This window comes from Lontra canadensis, unplaced genomic scaffold (assembly GCF_010015895.1).
Source record: "Lontra canadensis isolate GAN:19392208 unplaced genomic scaffold, GSC_riverotter_1.0 scaffold3, whole genome shotgun sequence".
NCBI classification, from domain to species: domain Eukaryota; kingdom Metazoa; phylum Chordata; class Mammalia; order Carnivora; family Mustelidae; genus Lontra; species Lontra canadensis.
In genome coordinates, this window is record NW_022630997.1 from 40,120,223 (window position 1) to 40,137,855 (window position 17,633).

The 17,633-nt window shown below is 43.8% G+C and overlaps 1 protein-coding gene across 1 annotated transcript in view; it reads right to left on the bottom strand.

Moving 5' to 3' along the window:
* The window catches only part of LRMDA (leucine rich melanocyte differentiation associated), a 1,038,240-nt gene that overhangs the window by 444,923 nt on the left and 575,684 nt on the right, over positions 1 to 17,633 (bottom strand). The window contains exons 4-5 of the mRNA XM_032839426.1: positions 14,443 to 14,582; positions 3,230 to 3,347 (exon numbers count right to left, since the gene is read on the bottom strand). Of these exons, the coding sequence (XP_032695317.1) occupies positions 3,230 to 3,347; positions 14,443 to 14,582 (258 nt within the window). The remainder of the gene's footprint in view (positions 1 to 3,229; positions 3,348 to 14,442; positions 14,583 to 17,633) is intronic.

Sequence of the window (17,633 nt, forward strand, 5' to 3'; positions counted from 1 at the left end):
CAGCAACGAAGGGGAAAGTTGTCATCATGAGGAAGGCTAGAGCGAACTCGCATTCGGGCGCCAAGGCCTGCCAGGTATGAAATCAAACCTTTGTGACATAGGGGGTTTATTAGTTCCTGGATGATTATGCATTTGCGTCAGCCCAGAACACCCAGACTGCCTGTTCCCTACCCCCAAGGCAAGGGCTGTGATTGGAGAGGCATTTTCCATTCTCCCAAATACTTTATGTCAGGAATAAAATGAAAACAGCTCCCCAAATCACGGCCCCCCTGATCATCCATCAGAGCATTCCACTAAATAAGCACAACAGGCCACTACTGCCTGAGAAAGGACAGGAGCCAACTTGAGATTCCGATTCTTGAATGAAAAATAGGTCCTCACCAAGTGTGCTCAGCACAGCGTCGCAATTCACCGGGAGGAAATTGCTCTCCACTTAGAAGCCGACTCGGGTGTACATAGACCTCCCAGAACATACATATGTATACACACACAGAGATAGCATATATACACACCTGCCCAGGAACAAACAGACGTCTGCACACACTGTGATCAGGCGAGAACCAGCCTTTTTAACGCCCATTTACTAATTCAGCAAGAAGCTCATTTGGCCTCGGTTCTACTTCTAGAGAAGTACCAATGCGTATCTCTGAAAACAGGCGGGGGAGTTGCCTGGCACTGGGGAGAAGCATACAGTGGGAAGGAAAAGCAGGGGCACAGCGAGGTAAGTCCTATGCGCTTGAACCATCAGGACCTGGATATAGCCCTTCACTGGAAGCCTGGGCCCCTGGGTTCTGATCCCAGCTCTGCGTCCGGACCAGACCGTGGGGGCCTCCGGAAACAACATCCTCACCTGGTTCTGTCCCCCCATCAAACGACGGCACAGACCAGGTGATTTCCAAAGTCCTTTCCAGTTAAGAAATCATGGGACTCTCCGGAAAGATAACCACTGAAGATACCCATGCTTTGGTCAGAGTATTTTCATCTCTCCTCAATGAATTAATGGGTATTTTTAAGCTTAACACCATTAGTAAAGACATGGGCGTCAATCACACAAATATAAGCTAATTCTATAATTGATTAGAAACGGATTTGGAGCTTTGAAAAGCATTTCTGCTGATGCTGCTCATGACTCCGAGAGCCGGCTACGGTGGGTTTTAAGGAGGCGTTCCCACTTGCTTTCAAAGGCTGAGCGGGATTTCAGTCTCCGCTGCCATTTTGACCCCAAGAGAGCAGTTCAGCTTTAACCTGTTGTTCTTTTATTTGTTTGTTTTTGTTGTTGTTGTTGTGTTGTTTTGTTTTCCTGTAGGCCTTCTTAGGAGGTTTTTATTTGGAACAGAGAAATGCACTGGGAAAATGTGTGGCTCACTCGGAAAACAGCCGAGCTGGAGGAAGTGGCTTCTGTGGTCAGACACACCGGTCAAGCTCCAGGCCCGGCTCCTTCCAGCCAGGGCTGCCCAATGAACACCTCTAGGCCTCAGTTACCCCACCTGCAAAGTCAGTCAGTGCTCCCTTCCTCCTACAATTTAGGGTTGGGTGAGGACTCACAGATGTGAATACAGAGAGCCTTAGGGCAGCGATGAGCACACATGGTGGGTATGGGTGCCTCCTCAGAGTTCCTGGGACAACGCAGCTCTTCCCCCGTCAGACACAGGGAGAGCAAGAGAAATACTGATCTGTCCTGTAAAGTGTATGCATACATGCAGGTGGAAAATGTTGAACAGGCAGGAACCCAAGATATTATAAACAGCTCATTTGTTGTCCTTTGTTTGGTGATGTCAGCTGCCTCTGGAATCTTTTAACAAAAAAAAAAAAAAAAAAAAAGAAAGAAAGAAAGAAAGAAAAGAAAAGAAAAGAAAAGAAAAAAAAAAGGCCAAGAAATAAATTATTTCATTTGGACAAAATTACCAAAGCTGGAATAACTAAAGGCAGTCATGAGCAATACATCAAATCAGGGCCTCGATAAGGAAAACTGTTAACACTTTAACAGCTATGAAACGAATCACTCAATTAATTTCCCACATGCTAAAACAGGTAACAATACATTTATCTGCCAGTATTATACCCTCCGTATCATATATTTCCACAACTGTTAGCAATTTTATTCAGCATAACGGGAAATAAGTTGCACCTCATGGATTCAGGGAAAGAAAGTGGCCTGAGGTCTGCCGCCAGCTGAGCAACTTGATGGAAGAGGTCTCGTTTTTTTCTGCTTTGGTTCTATTTGTTTGTTTGTTTGTTTGTTTTTTCTCTTTCCCTCTTAATCATTTCCAATGCATGTACAAGGTGCTCTAAGTCAATAAGCGAGGACAAACTAGACCTCCAGGATTTCTGGGCCAGTGTTTGCAACACACAAGCTAGGGTTCCATAGGAAGTGACAGGGTAGCACCACAGGGCCCAGGGATGTACCTTGAAGGGGATCGTCAAGGGTCATCTGGTCCATTTCTCGGCCTTGGGCTTCATGGAAGGACCCCAACTCCTCCCAAAGAGATCATTTTTCACATCCTTAAAAATCCCCTGGAATCTGAATCCAAGACTCAAAGCCACATCTCCCCCACCTCATCAATGCTCTCATTAACATGATACCATGTTCACTTCCATGGCCTCGATGCAGACTCAGCCAATAAAGAAAAGGTCAGTAAGACTATTCCCATGAGCTCTGGAGGGCTCTTGTAGGGCGAATATGTTAGCCCCAGGTCACATTGTCAGAAAAAAAATGGCCTTTCCCACTAACAATATCTCTGAGACCTACTGAGCCCTCATACCTGTGAACAGAAGAAAATCACTCTCCGCTGCCTCCCCTATGGCCCCAAGAAAGGTGAGCTCCCTCTGGGTCATTAGAGGAATCCTGCACAGCTGAGGAAAAGTAAATGCCCCCAAGCTTTCTTCCTTCTCAGCAACAGACCTGCAGAGGCCCCACCTTGTAAACAAAACATTTTCAAGGAGGAGACCAGAAATCTGCGCCCCAGAACATGACCACTGGGCTGTGTACAATGCTGCTTTATGGGTGAAAGAGCCACCTGGGTGAAATCAGTTACAAATAAGGTCCCCTTAGATGCGTCCCAGGAAGATCTAATTTATTCCCAGTCCTACTTCTTGCTAGGCCAACAGTGTATGCATGGATAAAACCCTGGTTGGAGATCTCTGCTGTGTTCCAAACACAGAAGAACGTCCTCTGTGCTCAACGAATAACCAGTGAGGCAAGACATAGACCAGAAAGTAAGCAGCTTACCTTGGGCTTCACCACCTTCATGAATGACCCTCTGAGCAAAGCTTCCTCTCGTTCTTGTCTGGTTACTTTCCGGGCATCCAGAAACTTCAAATTGGGCAGCTTGTGCAGAACAAAGCATCTGAAAGAAGACAGTTAGAGACAACTCAGGAGGGTAGGTGGTGGCCTCAAAGACCCATGCAATTTGTCTCATCCTCCGGGATCTACATCACTAGGTCTTCAGAAGTTTAGATCTTGGTGCTGCTTTTCTTTCACAAAGAATGAATAATCACTCTTTGCAGAAATCCAAGTAATTATATTTTATACACACAACTAACTCTTAACAATGTGCACTAATGATTGCTCTTAATTCAAATGTAGACACACACACACACACACCATGAGCCAGAAAGCTCCTGTCAACGTATTTACCCCCGCCCTTCCATTCTAGAAATGGACCCAGCTTCATTGTTACACAGAAAGTTCTCAGGGAAACTAACCTAAAGCCTAATTATACCATTTTGTCATTGCCATTTTTACGGGTCATCTGTGTAATTCTCATCTCTGAGATAACAGCAGATCTTTGGGATGCCTGGCTGGCTCAGTCAGTAGAGCATGTGACTCCTGATTTGGGGGTTGTAAGTTCAAGCCCCACAATGGGTGTAAAGATTACTTGAAAATAAAATCCTTAAAACAAAACAAAACAAATCTTCAGTCTGAAACTAAGACAAGAGACACTGACTGGCCATCCAGGATAATAAACTAGAGGTTGTAATAACATAATGACTTTGGGATAGAAGTAAGAAGCACACATACTGAAAAATGCTTCCTTGAGGACTTGAACAGGGGTCCTGAGGATTTTCTCATCATCCCTGAGTTACTTCCACACTGTCACTATGAAGATTATTTTTACCAAGGTGAAACAAGAAGAATCAGTTTAGAGGGCATACAGATTTAATAGTCCAACAAATACTAATATATATAGATTCCTCCAGAAAGAGTCTTTGGTGTCCATCATGGCCTCCAAGGATAAGCTAACGGCTACTTACGTGATGAACTATCCTCAAGCAGGTATATTTAGAATTAATGAGAAGATCCACACGTCTGTGGAATAGGTGGATAAACATATAAATAAATACATAAAAGGTATGGACACCTGCCTATACTTCTTCCTCAGGGACAGTTATCAACCCAGATGCTTTCCATAGAGCCCCCATCCTTGATCACTATTGTTTAGACCCTGTCCTACTTAGGAAGAAGCAGTAGGTATCCAACATCAAGACCAATAGATTATCTCCATAGGAATCTGTCCTATCCTTCCTATATTCAGCCTCTTTACTATTCCCCCATCTTTCAAATCCCAACCCACATGAACTTTCTTCTGCATCTCCAGACCACGTTGTTTTCTTCCTTCTCTGTACTCCCAGGATACACTGTGAGCACCATACCACCTAACACCGGGTTGTTTTTTAATCATCTTATTCGTGTTCGGTTGATGTCCTCATGTATAAGCTTCTTAAAGGCAGGGATATTTTTTTTCTCACCCTCTCATTATCTCAAAAACTAACATTACAACGGACTCAATAAAATACTGGTTTATTTCAGTTGTATGAGTATTTCTTGAGCACCTACCACGTGCCGGGTCCTAGGTTTACAGAGGTGATTATAACGCGATTTCTGGTCTTAAAGGGATTCTTGGTATAATGGGGAGGATAGACTCACATGGAGAAATTAGAAATCCACACAGCTAAGTGCTGAGATTGAGATTATGCACAAAGAAATTCTGGGAAGCACAGAGAAAGGGACCTAACATTACTCACTACATGCCTAAAAACTAGTGGCTGGAGGAGAAAGAGGAGAAACAAGAAATCTCAAGTGATCATCAAAGAACCAAACCCCAAAGCAATCCTAAGCACTGAGCTTTTTCTCAGTGCAAATGTAACCTGGAGTAAATAACATGCCCCCCTCCTCACTGAAGCCTTGGGTTCCCAAGGCCAGCTCCCACATCCATGAGATGAACTCATATCACCAGGTGGCCTCCATACACTTGCCCAAAGATTTGGCTGATTACTGAAATGCCAGAGAAAACAGCATAGAGGTTTCTAGTCAAAATACTCCTTAAAGTGAAAATACTCTGAGTTCTTTTGAGGTGTACTTTCCTTCCCCAGAAGTGGTCACCCCATCATCTGAGGTCCTGGAAATGTGACTATCCACTTCTGGCTTCCTCCCTGGTCTCCATCTATGATCTTCTTTCCAACTTCTCCCTGAGCCTCTCCCTTCCCTTTCCAAATGCCCTCTCACCTTATCCAAAATCAGAAAGTTTCCACAAAGCCTCAAATGAACTTCTATTCTCCAGTAGAACTCCCACTGGCCTCAGTCAGTGTCAGAGAAAACTTCCATCTTCCGCGTATAGCAGGAAAGTCTTGATGACAACAGATTCTTTCAAATAAAGACATGTACAGATGGAAACAATATGTCAGGAGTGACGCTCAGAGGAGTAAAGACACCCACTAAGTGTAGGGTGGGAAAAGATGAATATTCAGGTGAAGAAAACATCAGTATTAGAAAATCAGCCAATGTTTAATGATGGAATGAAAGATGTCTTCACGGGGCTGGCAGGAACCATGATGACAACAGACAGCACGTTGTCATTTTGCCCCACTTTGGATCACAGCCCTGAAATCAAAGGAGAGAGAGAGAGGTGCTGGCTTTTAAGCTAGTTAAAAATTTTAGATGACAAAGAGCTGCTGTTTTCAGAGCACTCATCTTACACAATCGAAGAAACAGCCCATGAAATAGGCTGCCAGTCATCCCTGAAACTAGGGCTGACTTGACTCCCAGCCTGACGGCCAGCCTGGGGTTTCTACGTGGTGGGTGCTTGGAGTGGCTTGAGGGACACTAGGAAGGCTTGCGCCCAGATAATTTGGCCTGAGACTCAGCTCTGGGTCTAAAGTTCCTCCCTTAGAGATGGCTTCATACATTCACTCATACAACCAATAATTAGCGAGCGACAACCACCTGTCACAACCTGTGCCAGGTGCAGAGAAAAAGGTGAGACATGAAACAGAAAAGGTCCCTGCTCTCAAGGAACTTGTATCCCAGCACAGCCATTCTCAAACTTAAGAGGGCACCAGCATCCCCCCGGAAGGCTTGTTGAAACACAGATCACAGGACCCCCACCCCCAGGGTTTCTGGTCCCCTACGTCCAGAGTAGGTCCAGGAGTGTTTGTTTCCAGTAAGTTCTCAGGGTGGATGATGCCAGCGATCCTGCTGCAAAACGCTGTCCAAGTGAAAATAACATCATGACGAATAATAGCTTTGGAATTATGACATTGGCAATGTGGTCAAGACTCTCCCTCCCAGTTCTGCTCACAGTCTGCCCTACCCCAGCATCTGTGGTACACAGTGCCCCAAAGGCGGCCACGGCCACCAGATCTCCCTGCCCCTGGGTGGTTTGGAACTAGCTCCAAACATTACTGCCAAGTGATAAGTCAGTGGGCTTTCTGCCCGCCTGTCCCACCCCGGTCTTGGGAGATCTATTTCCCTTTGTTCTAGGTCATGTCAGGGTGTCAAAAGCTGCAGCTTCAATCCTGAGTATAATACCAGTTTGCCATAAAAATACAACCGAGGATTCCCGAAGCCACAGAATGAAGGCTTTTACAATATCAATTCGACCCTTGTAAATTTAATCCAGGGTTATTTGTTGCACCAAAATCTCTTTACCGTGATGTATTACTTAGTTACTGGGGTTATCACAGCCGTATCCTAAAGTTGCATAGTACATAAAACATTTCAGTTAACAATGCGGGAAGGTTAACTCCCCCAGATAACCTGCAATCACAAGGGCTAGTCCGGATGACATGCCTCTGTCAGCTTCCACGAGCTATTGATGGTTCAATCAGTTTGTTTTGAAGGTAAAGTACAACAAAAGGGCAGTAAACTTATTCAGACTGTCAACAGGGGCTATCGGGAATGGGGCTTGCAGGTAAGTAATTCTGGGTGTTTTAAGGCTATTATCAAACAGCAATGGTTGAAGGAAGAGACAGCTACTAATAACACAGAAGGCAGCCATCATAAACCACTTTATGGCAGAAACCCCCGTCTATAAATCCTGTGACACCCGGAGACAGCTTCAGATTTATAAAACTGCTTGTTAAGCCAGGGCACTGCTTAATGAAAAGAGATCGGTCTAAGTTCTGAGTCTCATGTCCCTAGCTCCAGAGGGCAACTCCAATTTTCCTGACCTTCCCAAGGTGGCTGGGCGAAAGCCCTGGGGCTGGGGGCGGGAAGTCAGGGGCACTCTCGGCTGTGATGTGGAAGGTGAAGTTATCGAGAAGAAATCAGGGATCCCGGGAAGGTGTGTAAAGACCCATTTGTTTCTGTCTGAAAGCCCATTCTCAAAATGTGAGACCCACACACAGACCTTTTCTGGTTCTCTCTCTTTTCATAGTCAATGCTGCGTTTTCTTCTAGGACTCCTCTAAGGAGACACCTAAAACTGGCAGGGGGAGGAAAGGAAGAGCAGAAAGCCTTCTTTGTTTGTTTGTTTTTTGCTCCCAAATCAATTTTCTCTATCCGAATCCCAGAGCTCTGGCATTTTTCATCTAGACTTCAAAGAGAGAGGAGGATGCTCTTTGCTCCTGCTCAAACTGCTACCCCAGGGGTGGCTGGCTGCTCCCCAGTAACATCATGCAATCACAGAAACACCAAGACCACTCTCTGTTGTCTGCTCCTGTGGTTGGCTACCATGTTTCTCCGAGGAGACTCCAACTCAAAGAAATACCAGGTTTCTACATCTTAAGGGAATCAGAATGCAAGGTCACCTAGAGTTTCTTCCTACCTCTTCCCATTTCTGGCAATATAGAATGCCCATCCTTCTCATGATCTCTTGCTGCCTTACTGCTCCCATTCATGGGGGCGGTGGGGAGACATGGTGCGAGCTACTGATGCTCTACCAGAGGCCCCCAAAGTCAGCAATGGGTGACCCAGGAACTGTTCTCAGTCTTTCACAAAGCCTAACAGAATAGAGTGAGCAAGCCAACAAAACAGCAAGCTTCTCTGCTTTTGCCTAGATGACATCAACCCCGTTTGCTAACACTGGTTACCTCATGCTAATCAAAAGCATTTGTCAATGGACTAAATGTGTCTGACTAACTTTAAAAAGTGAGCGATGGCTTACATGTCGCTTGTTAAAGAAACCAAAGCATATTAAAGAGACGAAAGGGGCAGAAAATGAAACAGAAGAGAGGTCTTCATAACAAAAAGTTTTTGTTGGGGACTAACGGGGCAGAGGAAAGGGTCCAGACTGGGGGCTTATTTTTGCTGTGTGATCTTGGTTCGGTCTCTGCCACCTTCCTGAGCTTTGGTTTCCCATCTGCACGATGAACAGAATGGGCTCGATGGTGCCTAAGGCTCTCTTAAGCTTCTGCCTACTTGAATTCTGTGTGCCTCCAAGTTAATTTCCAATAAACACATCCATAGCCTCTTTTCTTATTACTCCAATTTCCTTATATAACCACCCCCTCACACCTCCAGGTAAAGGAGGGCTGTGAGAAAAAGTCAATAAAGACCAGAGTAATGAACAAACACTGTGAGTGGAATCACTCCAGATGCTCAGAGAGATGACAATGATCTCACTCTAATGAGCCGAGGTGAGTTCACCTACAGCATTAATGAACGCCTGACAACTGGCAAAGGCCAGCTGATTTTCCTCACAGTCCACCGGCAGCATGTTTGAAGTCTCCGTGCAAACAATACACCCACAGGACAGAGCAAGGCCCTCTACAGAGGGTAACCAGCAATTACTCTGTGGGCTTCTGTCACTTTGATCTCTGGGTCGTGACCTTTGCTTTCTTGTGATCTTCAAAGCCCAGATTGTAGATTAGCTGGAGAATGCTAGCTGGGTTATGTAAGCCACAAGTTTTACAGCTCCTATTTGGCTGGGAAATGGTGGCAGCCCGGGACGGCCAACAGACTGCGGAGGGTCCCTCCCTCCTTCCCCTTGGCTGAGTGCTGCAGACACTGGGCAGGCCTCGGGCTGCTCTCTGTGAGGGAACAAAGAAAGGGTGTCACGTTTTAAATAATTTAAAGTTGTAAGAAATACAGAGGGGCCTACGGGAGGAGGCGGGAGGAAGGAGCGGCCACGGAGCAACTGGAGTGGCAGGAGGGAATGAATGGCAAAGGATTTTGTGACAAAAGTACGGCTGAAAGGCCGTGAGACCAAACTCCTTATTTGACAAACCAGGTCTGGCTAGCTCTTTGCGCAGTTGACTTGCATTCTGTTGTCTTTCCTACAGGAAGAAGAGAGAAAGGAATTGCGAAGGAAGATAAGAAACAGACCACTCTGGGCACCCAGGTCTCCCAAAGTTGACTCATTGTTTGGCTAGTGTTGAAGTCCTCAGGAGGCCTCAAGTGGTTTCTTAGTAGGACCATGGCCTTCAAAGTCCATCCAGCCCTGCCACACCACTCTCTTCCCCACCAAAGCTTGAAGGCTGCTTGTTATCACATTCACCTTTATTCAACATTCATCCCAAAATAGTAGCACAGTGTGTACACACAGCAAAGCACGGGCAGACTTAAGCTCCTATAATAACACAGCAATGGACATTTCTCAGCCATGAACCATGATGGATGGCAAAGGAAAAATCCAGGCCCGGTTCGCTCCTGCCCCAGCAGGGCCAAGGCACTGCTCAACAACTCAGTAGTATGCTCATGCTCACATACAGATTTAATGAGCCCATTTTACTACAGGGTTATGGGCCAAGAAAATCCAACTGTGTGCACAGGGGGTAAGGAAGGAAGGAAGAGGGGTGACTTGGGGGATGGGAGGAAGGCATCAGCAGAAAGCGAAGCATCTGTGAAGCCATTTCCAATAACTTCATAAATCCTGTCACTTCCCACCTCTGCTCCAGTGTTGGCCACACCGTGACCTAAAAGTGGGCTGACCTCTCTGAAATCAACACCTCCCCTAGAAATGAAACAGACGTACTTGTTTTGATGTATGGCTGGGTGACATATTATAAATATTACATCACATAACCACAGAGGATGCCAATCAATAAGAAATTTTTTCAGACAGCACTAAATGAGCCATGGGTTCTTGCTTCTGAATACACTCCTTTAAGGTTCCTACTATTGCTTAAATGATTAATAGAAGACATATTGTCAGAAAATGTACTTAAAGTGAAAAACAGTAAACTGTAGAAATATCATTCATTTTTTAAGCAATTTTCTAGTGAAAATGTCACATAAATTTACATAGAGGCCCTACTATTAGGCTCTGGGTAACAGCTAGGAGGAAGGCAGACCTCATGCTTTGTGGATGGAGTGCCAGGAAAATATTTTACCAAAAGAAAAAAAAAAGGAAGGTGGCCACATTGCTTTGTAGAAACCCAAACACTAGAACCCTGGCTTCAAAAGCCTTATTGTAAAACGCTAAGATTTCTTAGGGGCAAATGAAGCCCAAACTCCAAGATGAACAAAGCAGAATTGCTTACAGACGGGAGAACAGAACTACATCCTATATACACTCATGTCATCCAAATGTAAGTGTGAGAGTGCTTGTCAACCAGAAATAAAAAATAAATAATAAATAATAATAATAAGATGAATAAAAAATTTAGAATTGGTAGAGAACAGGCCTACCATTCCACTCAACCCTCACATGCCGTGCAGAGAATGTGGACCGGATGGGCACACATTTAATGTTCCTTCCAGTCTTCTTAGTTCCTACTTCTCTCAGAGCATAAGCATCTTCCCATTGTTGCGAGTGACTTGTGGGTTTTCTAGGGTTATTCTGACTAGATGTGATTTCAGCTGTGTGTGGCCCTCAGAATCCAGCTCCTTGAGGCCACTTTGCCATATGTGCCTGAACCAACAACCCCCCCAGGCCCATCCCTCGACCCCCACAGTTGTGGCGTTGGGAGGGCAGGATTAGTGGGCACCAGTACCAGCCCATGAGACAAATCACTCCTCTAGAACCAAGCCCTCCCTAAAGGACCAGGACCCAATGACCAGGAATTGGATTGGGTCTGAAGGATAGTCCCTTGCTTGTCAACTGTGTGAGGACATCAGATGGATCTGATTCCAAACAGGAAGCGGGCATCTGAGATGCCCAGGGGGCCATACGTCTCTCTGTAAGCACTCAGCTTCTCAGAAGAAAATAATTTCCAAGAAAATAATTTCCAAATGTTCCAAGGGAATATTTATGTGGCCCCTGTTCCATGGCCAGGTTACTCTAGATATTGATGTGTCTTCAAAGAGCAAGAAGATGCAGCCTTCCCTACTAGAAGCCGCCCTCTGGATGTGGACATATATGAAGTAGGGAGAGAATTATACAAGCAGAGTATACAAAATGGCATGAGATAGTAAAGGAAGAATTGTAACAGCCTGGAAGTGGAGTATTTCAGAATGCTAGAGCCAACAGGAATTTTCAACACTACTTAATCCAAATAGTCAGGCGAGCGTCCAAATACCTATTGACTTTTTTCTTGCATTTGCCACTAAGTTAATCAAAATATCTTGGTGAAGGGTCACTGATCTAGACTAGCCTCCCCATTTTAAAGCTGGACCCCACCTCACATCTTCTAATCTCTTTTATGGGTATTATTTTTATATTTCCATGAACAGTTAAAATAACAACCACCAAAAAACAAAACAAAACAAAACCCAGTATTAGCTTTTTTTCCTTTTGCAACCTTATACATCTTCTATTTTGAGACTAAACAGAGTATGACGCAACTGAAGATTTTCATCACTTCACTTCTCTCATTCTAGGAAAAAAAGACAACAAAAATGTGCCTACAGTTTGGCTTACCTACAGCTCCATGAATGAATGAATGAATATCTGCGTCAATGCAAGCACACACATACACAAAGACACATATACATGGATGTGCACAGGCATATACATACATATATAAAATTTATTGGGCTATTTTAAAGACTTAAACACATGGGGTGCCTGGGTGGTTCAGTCAGTTAAGCATCCAACTCTTGATTTCAGCTCAGGTCGTGATCTCAGGGTCATAGAATTGAGCCCCACATCAGGCTCCCTACTCAGCGAGGAGTCTGCTTGAGAATCTCTCTGTCCCTCTCTCTCTCTCCCCCTCTCCCTGCTTCTGTGTGCTCTCTCTCTAGTAAAATAAATAAATAACTTATAAAAAAAAAAGAATTGAACACAGATATCTAAAGAAAAAAGGCAGAAAATAAATGAAAATTTCCTAAATTGTCCTTGGTTTACTAAAAATGTTGACTGAAAGAACTTTCTTGGACTCATTTGACAGTTCCAAGACATGTCTTATAAATTGCTGGAAGAAGATAAAATATGTTTTAAGAGACCCCTTCATACCCGAAATCAGGCTGTTAAGTGTTTCAGAGTTGATAAGAGTATTAAAGGAGCAAATTAAGTTCTAAGTGATTAAGCAACTTACAGGGTTGATTTAGAAATGTGTAACTCTTCACCTGCTGGATATTAATCATAGTTCCCCTAACAGAATTGACATTCAAATCTACAGGATCACATCCACATGAAAATCTTCATACTGGAGAAAGACTTACTACATTTTTTTAAAAGTAGGGTTGGGGCACCTGGGTGGCTCAGTGGGTTAAGCCTCTGCCTTCAGCTCCCATCATGATGTCAGGGTCCTGGGATCAAGCCCCACATTGGGCTCTCTGCTCAGCAGGGAGCCTGCTTCCTCCTCTCTCTGCCTGCCTCTCTGCCTACTTGTGATCTCTCTCTGTCAAATAAATAAAATCTTTTAAAAAAATATAAGTAAGTAAATAAATAAATATAGGGTTAGAGATTAATTCTAAGATGGTTTAAAAATAGTCTCAGACCCTACAACATTAATCTAGAAATCCAGAAATCGAGGTTAAAGGTAAACAATGTTTCCCAATAAGGAAATATAACAGGATTCCTAATGTACCTTTATGTATCTATATGTATGTATATTAAAAATATTGAATATTTAATAGCCTTCAATATTTCTTACAGCTTTACCTTTATACAACATGAACTCCCCTGATTTCATTCCTTTGTGCGTAACCACTAATTTTTATAGGAGTCCGAAGAGAAATCATTAACTTCTTTCCCCAATCCTTCCAAATTTATTGTCCAGTGGCCTTACCTGTCTTACATTTTCATTCCTCCTTCCTTTCCCCTTCCCACATTGATTCAGGTAGGATGTTAATGAGAGCTTATATCATAAGAAGAGAGAGGCTACACACATGAAAAGTTCATCTAAAAACATTTGCAAAACATCAAGAATAAGGGTGCACAGAATTCAAAATAAAGAAAGAAAATATAAAATGAGTTTAGTCAAATAGGTAAGATGAAGGAACCTCCCTAAGAGAGGTGGATCAGTAATTTCAAAGCAGATGGTTTAGTAGTAGAGAGGGGGAAGAAAAGCATTTCTCCTTAGAGCCCATCAAAGCACGTGGTTGGTGGACAGTAGAGCAGAGCGTTGTGGAACAAATTTATGGGCCTTCATGGACATACTCTTGGGATTCTACATAAGCTCCCTAACTGTAGTGGGAAGCACTTTCTCTGTAAAATGTGACTCTGAGGCTGACGACAGGAAAATCTTACAATATAGAGTAGGGGTAAACAAAATACAGGCCATAGGTGAAATCTGGCCTGCTCCCTGTTTTTGTAAGTAAAGTTTTATTGAACCAAGCTGGGGTGCCTGGGTGGCTCTGTTGCTTAAGTGACTGCCTTCAGCTCAGGTCATGATCTTAGGGTCCTGGGATCAAGCCCCACGTTGGGCTCTCTCCATAACAGGGAGCCTGCTTCTCCCTCTGCCTGCCCTGCTACCTGCTTGTTCTCTATCTCACTGTCTGTCAAATAAATAAATAAAATCTTAAAAAAAAATAGTCATGTTTATTCATTTACAAATTGTTTATGGCTACTTCTGCACTCTAAGAACACAGCTGAATAGTTGTGACACAGACCATATGACCTTCAAAGCCTAAAAATATTTATTACCTAGCTGTTTAAAAAAAAAAAATTGTCAACCCCCGACCTAGATCACCTAGCAGCTTTTCATGTTTCTTGGCTCCTGTGACCTTGATGAAGGGAAAAGATGGCTTCAGGTTACCAAAAGATGAAAGTTTAGTATTATCACGGGAAGTCCACTGATAACTTACCTAACACCTACTGTGCATCCCATAATACCATCCTCCCCCCCTCAAAGGTGCTACTTCTCCTTTTCCACCATATTCCAACCCCTGGATACTCACCTGTATCTCTTGTAGTCTTCCTCATCCTTTTCCAAGCTTACCAGCTCGTTGGGACAGGCCACATTGCCCAGCAGGCTGAGGTACTCTAAAGCTGGTGTCACTTCTGCCAGGTGATCAAGCAGACACTCCAAGTCAGTGATGTGACAAAGGTTAAGGATTTGGGTCCAGGGAGACAAAAAGCCTCGTAAGGAACATAGATGATAACTGGCAGACGGAGCACAACACCTGACAAGTCCAGTCTGCTCCCAAGAGATGACATGGGGGAGGGCTGGAATCAATGTAGCTGTGAGGTATCTGGCATGGCAAGTTTTTCAGTCCTGCTCAGGACACAGCCCAACTTTTCTCTGGGCAAGACTGGATCCAGATCACCTTAGAGAGAATGAATGAACTTAAGTACTCATCACAGTTCTCTTTCCTATAGAGTTGTTTCCATGTGGTATTTGTAAATCCATAAAACTGAGATTTTTGTTTTTTTCTTTTTTTAGTAATAAAAGCAGGAAATTATTTCCAATGCCCTCATTAAAAATATCTTCCCCTTTTCTCCTTTAAGGGGTAATTTATCATTAAAACATACAGGAATGGCATGGATGCAAGCAGGGACTGCCATTCTTTTAGGGTCTGAGGACCTAGGGCATTACTCAGTAGCTGCACTGGTGACAAGAAAGTACTGAATTAGGGGGAAAAGGAAAACAAAGCTAGGTGAAGACAAATGGAATAAGCTAGGATATATTTAGTCAAGCCAGGCAGAGCAAAATGTATTTACGGATGAGAATCTGTTGTGAAACTAATATTCTATGAAGGAGATAATGAAAGAGAAAATTCCAAGGAGGGCATGGTGGGGAGATTGTGCCATGATCCATTACCTCAATGGGATCCACTGTTCAGTCAAAGCAAACACTGAGACCCACCCAAACCAAGTAAGTCAAGAACCATAGGTTCAGGTGATTACAGATACTGGTAAGGACTTAATGACAACCTAGCTGTCACATCGATACACTTGGACTCCTGGCTTAAGCTTCATGCAGAAGATCTGAGCCCTAGGCAATGTGATGACTAGACAGGCCATGAGCGGAGGCCATGAATACCAGAAACTTATGGAAGCGAGGTGTCAGCCAGTATCGCAGATGGAATAGGGTCTTTGCCAGGAAGCGACAGCAGAGCAAAAAGGGGCTAAGCATATAAGGATGAATGCCCATGTAAGAACCAAAGACTCAGAAAACCGTGTCCAGGAGTAAAGTCTCCTTGGCCTAGGAGAGGAAGGTGAAGCCAAAGAAAAGGGACGCCCTTACTCTATCAGAATGTTATTTAACCATGAGATGCTATCCCCATTTTCTCAGATTTCATTTCCACACCAAATCCAAACAATGTCAAAATCCATCCCCTAATGTATGTGCTGAGGGGTCACCAAAAAGTAGCTCATTCTGTCACAAACAGCCATTAGAAAGAGACTTTCCCCTGGAACTGAACCTTCCACAGATTCCTTCCCACTGGCCCAGTTTAACAGCTTGGGGTCTCAAAGAATAAGGCATTCTTCTCTTCTGCATGATAACCCTCCAGATAGGTGAAGCTCACTATCTTCCTTAAATCTTATATTCTCCAAACTAAGTTCTGTTGAGCCTTCTTTACACACGGGCTCTAAGAACAACCTATGTGAGGACAAGTGCTATCCTGTAGGAGGGAGACAGAAAGAGAGGTGAAGGACAGCGCCAGCAAGAGGGAAACACTAGTGCAAGGGGGTCAGAGCAGCCCACCCACCAAGGGCTTCAACTGGCCAACGTCATCCCCATTTCCTAAACAAGGCAGGACAATGGACACAGAAGTTATCAGTCCTTCTGATCTTGAACAAGTAACACTCAGGATTAACCACAGTGGACCACTGGAGTGAGGAAGATAGAAACAGGAGCATGTGGAGAAGACAAGTGAGAAGGTGCAACCAGGGCAGCAATGTTAGTAGGACACATGGGTGAGTGGCCAGGAGTCAAAACATTAAAGCATTTCATCACCAAAGGCAAAATGTGTTTAGTACTGTTTAATATACAGTTCAATCATCAATTTCTTTAAAAAAATAATTTAAATAAAACCAATTAAAATGACAATGAACAATTTCAGGGAAAACTTGGCTTTTCCAGTAGGTTCTAACTCTGTAAGCTTCTCAGTCATTGCTACACTAGAAAAAGCACTGCCTGCAGGTGCTGGCAAAGGTACCTCATGGGGCCCTACGCTTTGAAGTGACCTCCTCAAAATGTCTTAAGTCTCTGTCTAGTATCCAGGGAACCACCAGGGAGCAAAGTGTCATTCAGCTGGCGTAACCCATGCCTGGACTTGGACCTGCATGTCCCAGTCCTGTTTCTCCCCTTCAGGGTTTGCTCCAACCCTCCACCCCTCACAGGGGACCCATCAGATGTTCCAAGGAGCAGTAGGACCCATGTCTATCAGGCTGTTCTGAAGCCTCAAGGCCAGGCCCTGGTGTCAGAAAGGGGGTTGGGGGGCAGCTAGAAAAGCTGATCACTCCCACCAGCTGGTATATTATTTCTTTCGAGGGACCATGAGACAGTGGAATGCCGAAATGGTGTGGACATATTGACCTGGGGTGATTCAAATTATTTATGTAGACAATGGCCCTTTCCACTGTGGATGAAGAAGTCCAACCCAAACCTATTGCTTCTGTAGGGACAAACCCCTTAAACTTTGGTTATTTTTCATCTACTGTATGAAGGTGGGAATATGAAGGAATGGAAGTCAAAACTGGCAAGATTTTTAAGTTGAGGAAATACTGGGCACCTGAGCTGGGCTGAAATCCCAGTTATGTCTCAATATCAAGTGAGCAGTGATGGGAAGCATCCCATACCACTGTCCAGGGAAACAGGCTTCATAGGTAAACTTACCACAGAGCTAATAAAGCTGGTGTGATGAGGGCTCCTTGCTTACATGGGGCCCTTGGGGGATAATACAGCCACATGGTCATATATTTTTATAAAATTTTCAGAAGTAGGTTATTTAAACTGTAGTCAGTTCAGATCACTGTCTCTCTCCACTAAAGTGTGTATATATACATATATATGTATATATATATACTTATATATTATATATAGTGTATAATTTCTGTAATTATATAATAAAGTTATAAAAGAATTGGCAAAAAAAAAAAAAAAAAAAAAAAAAAAAAAAAAAAAAAAAAACCCCAGGAAAAA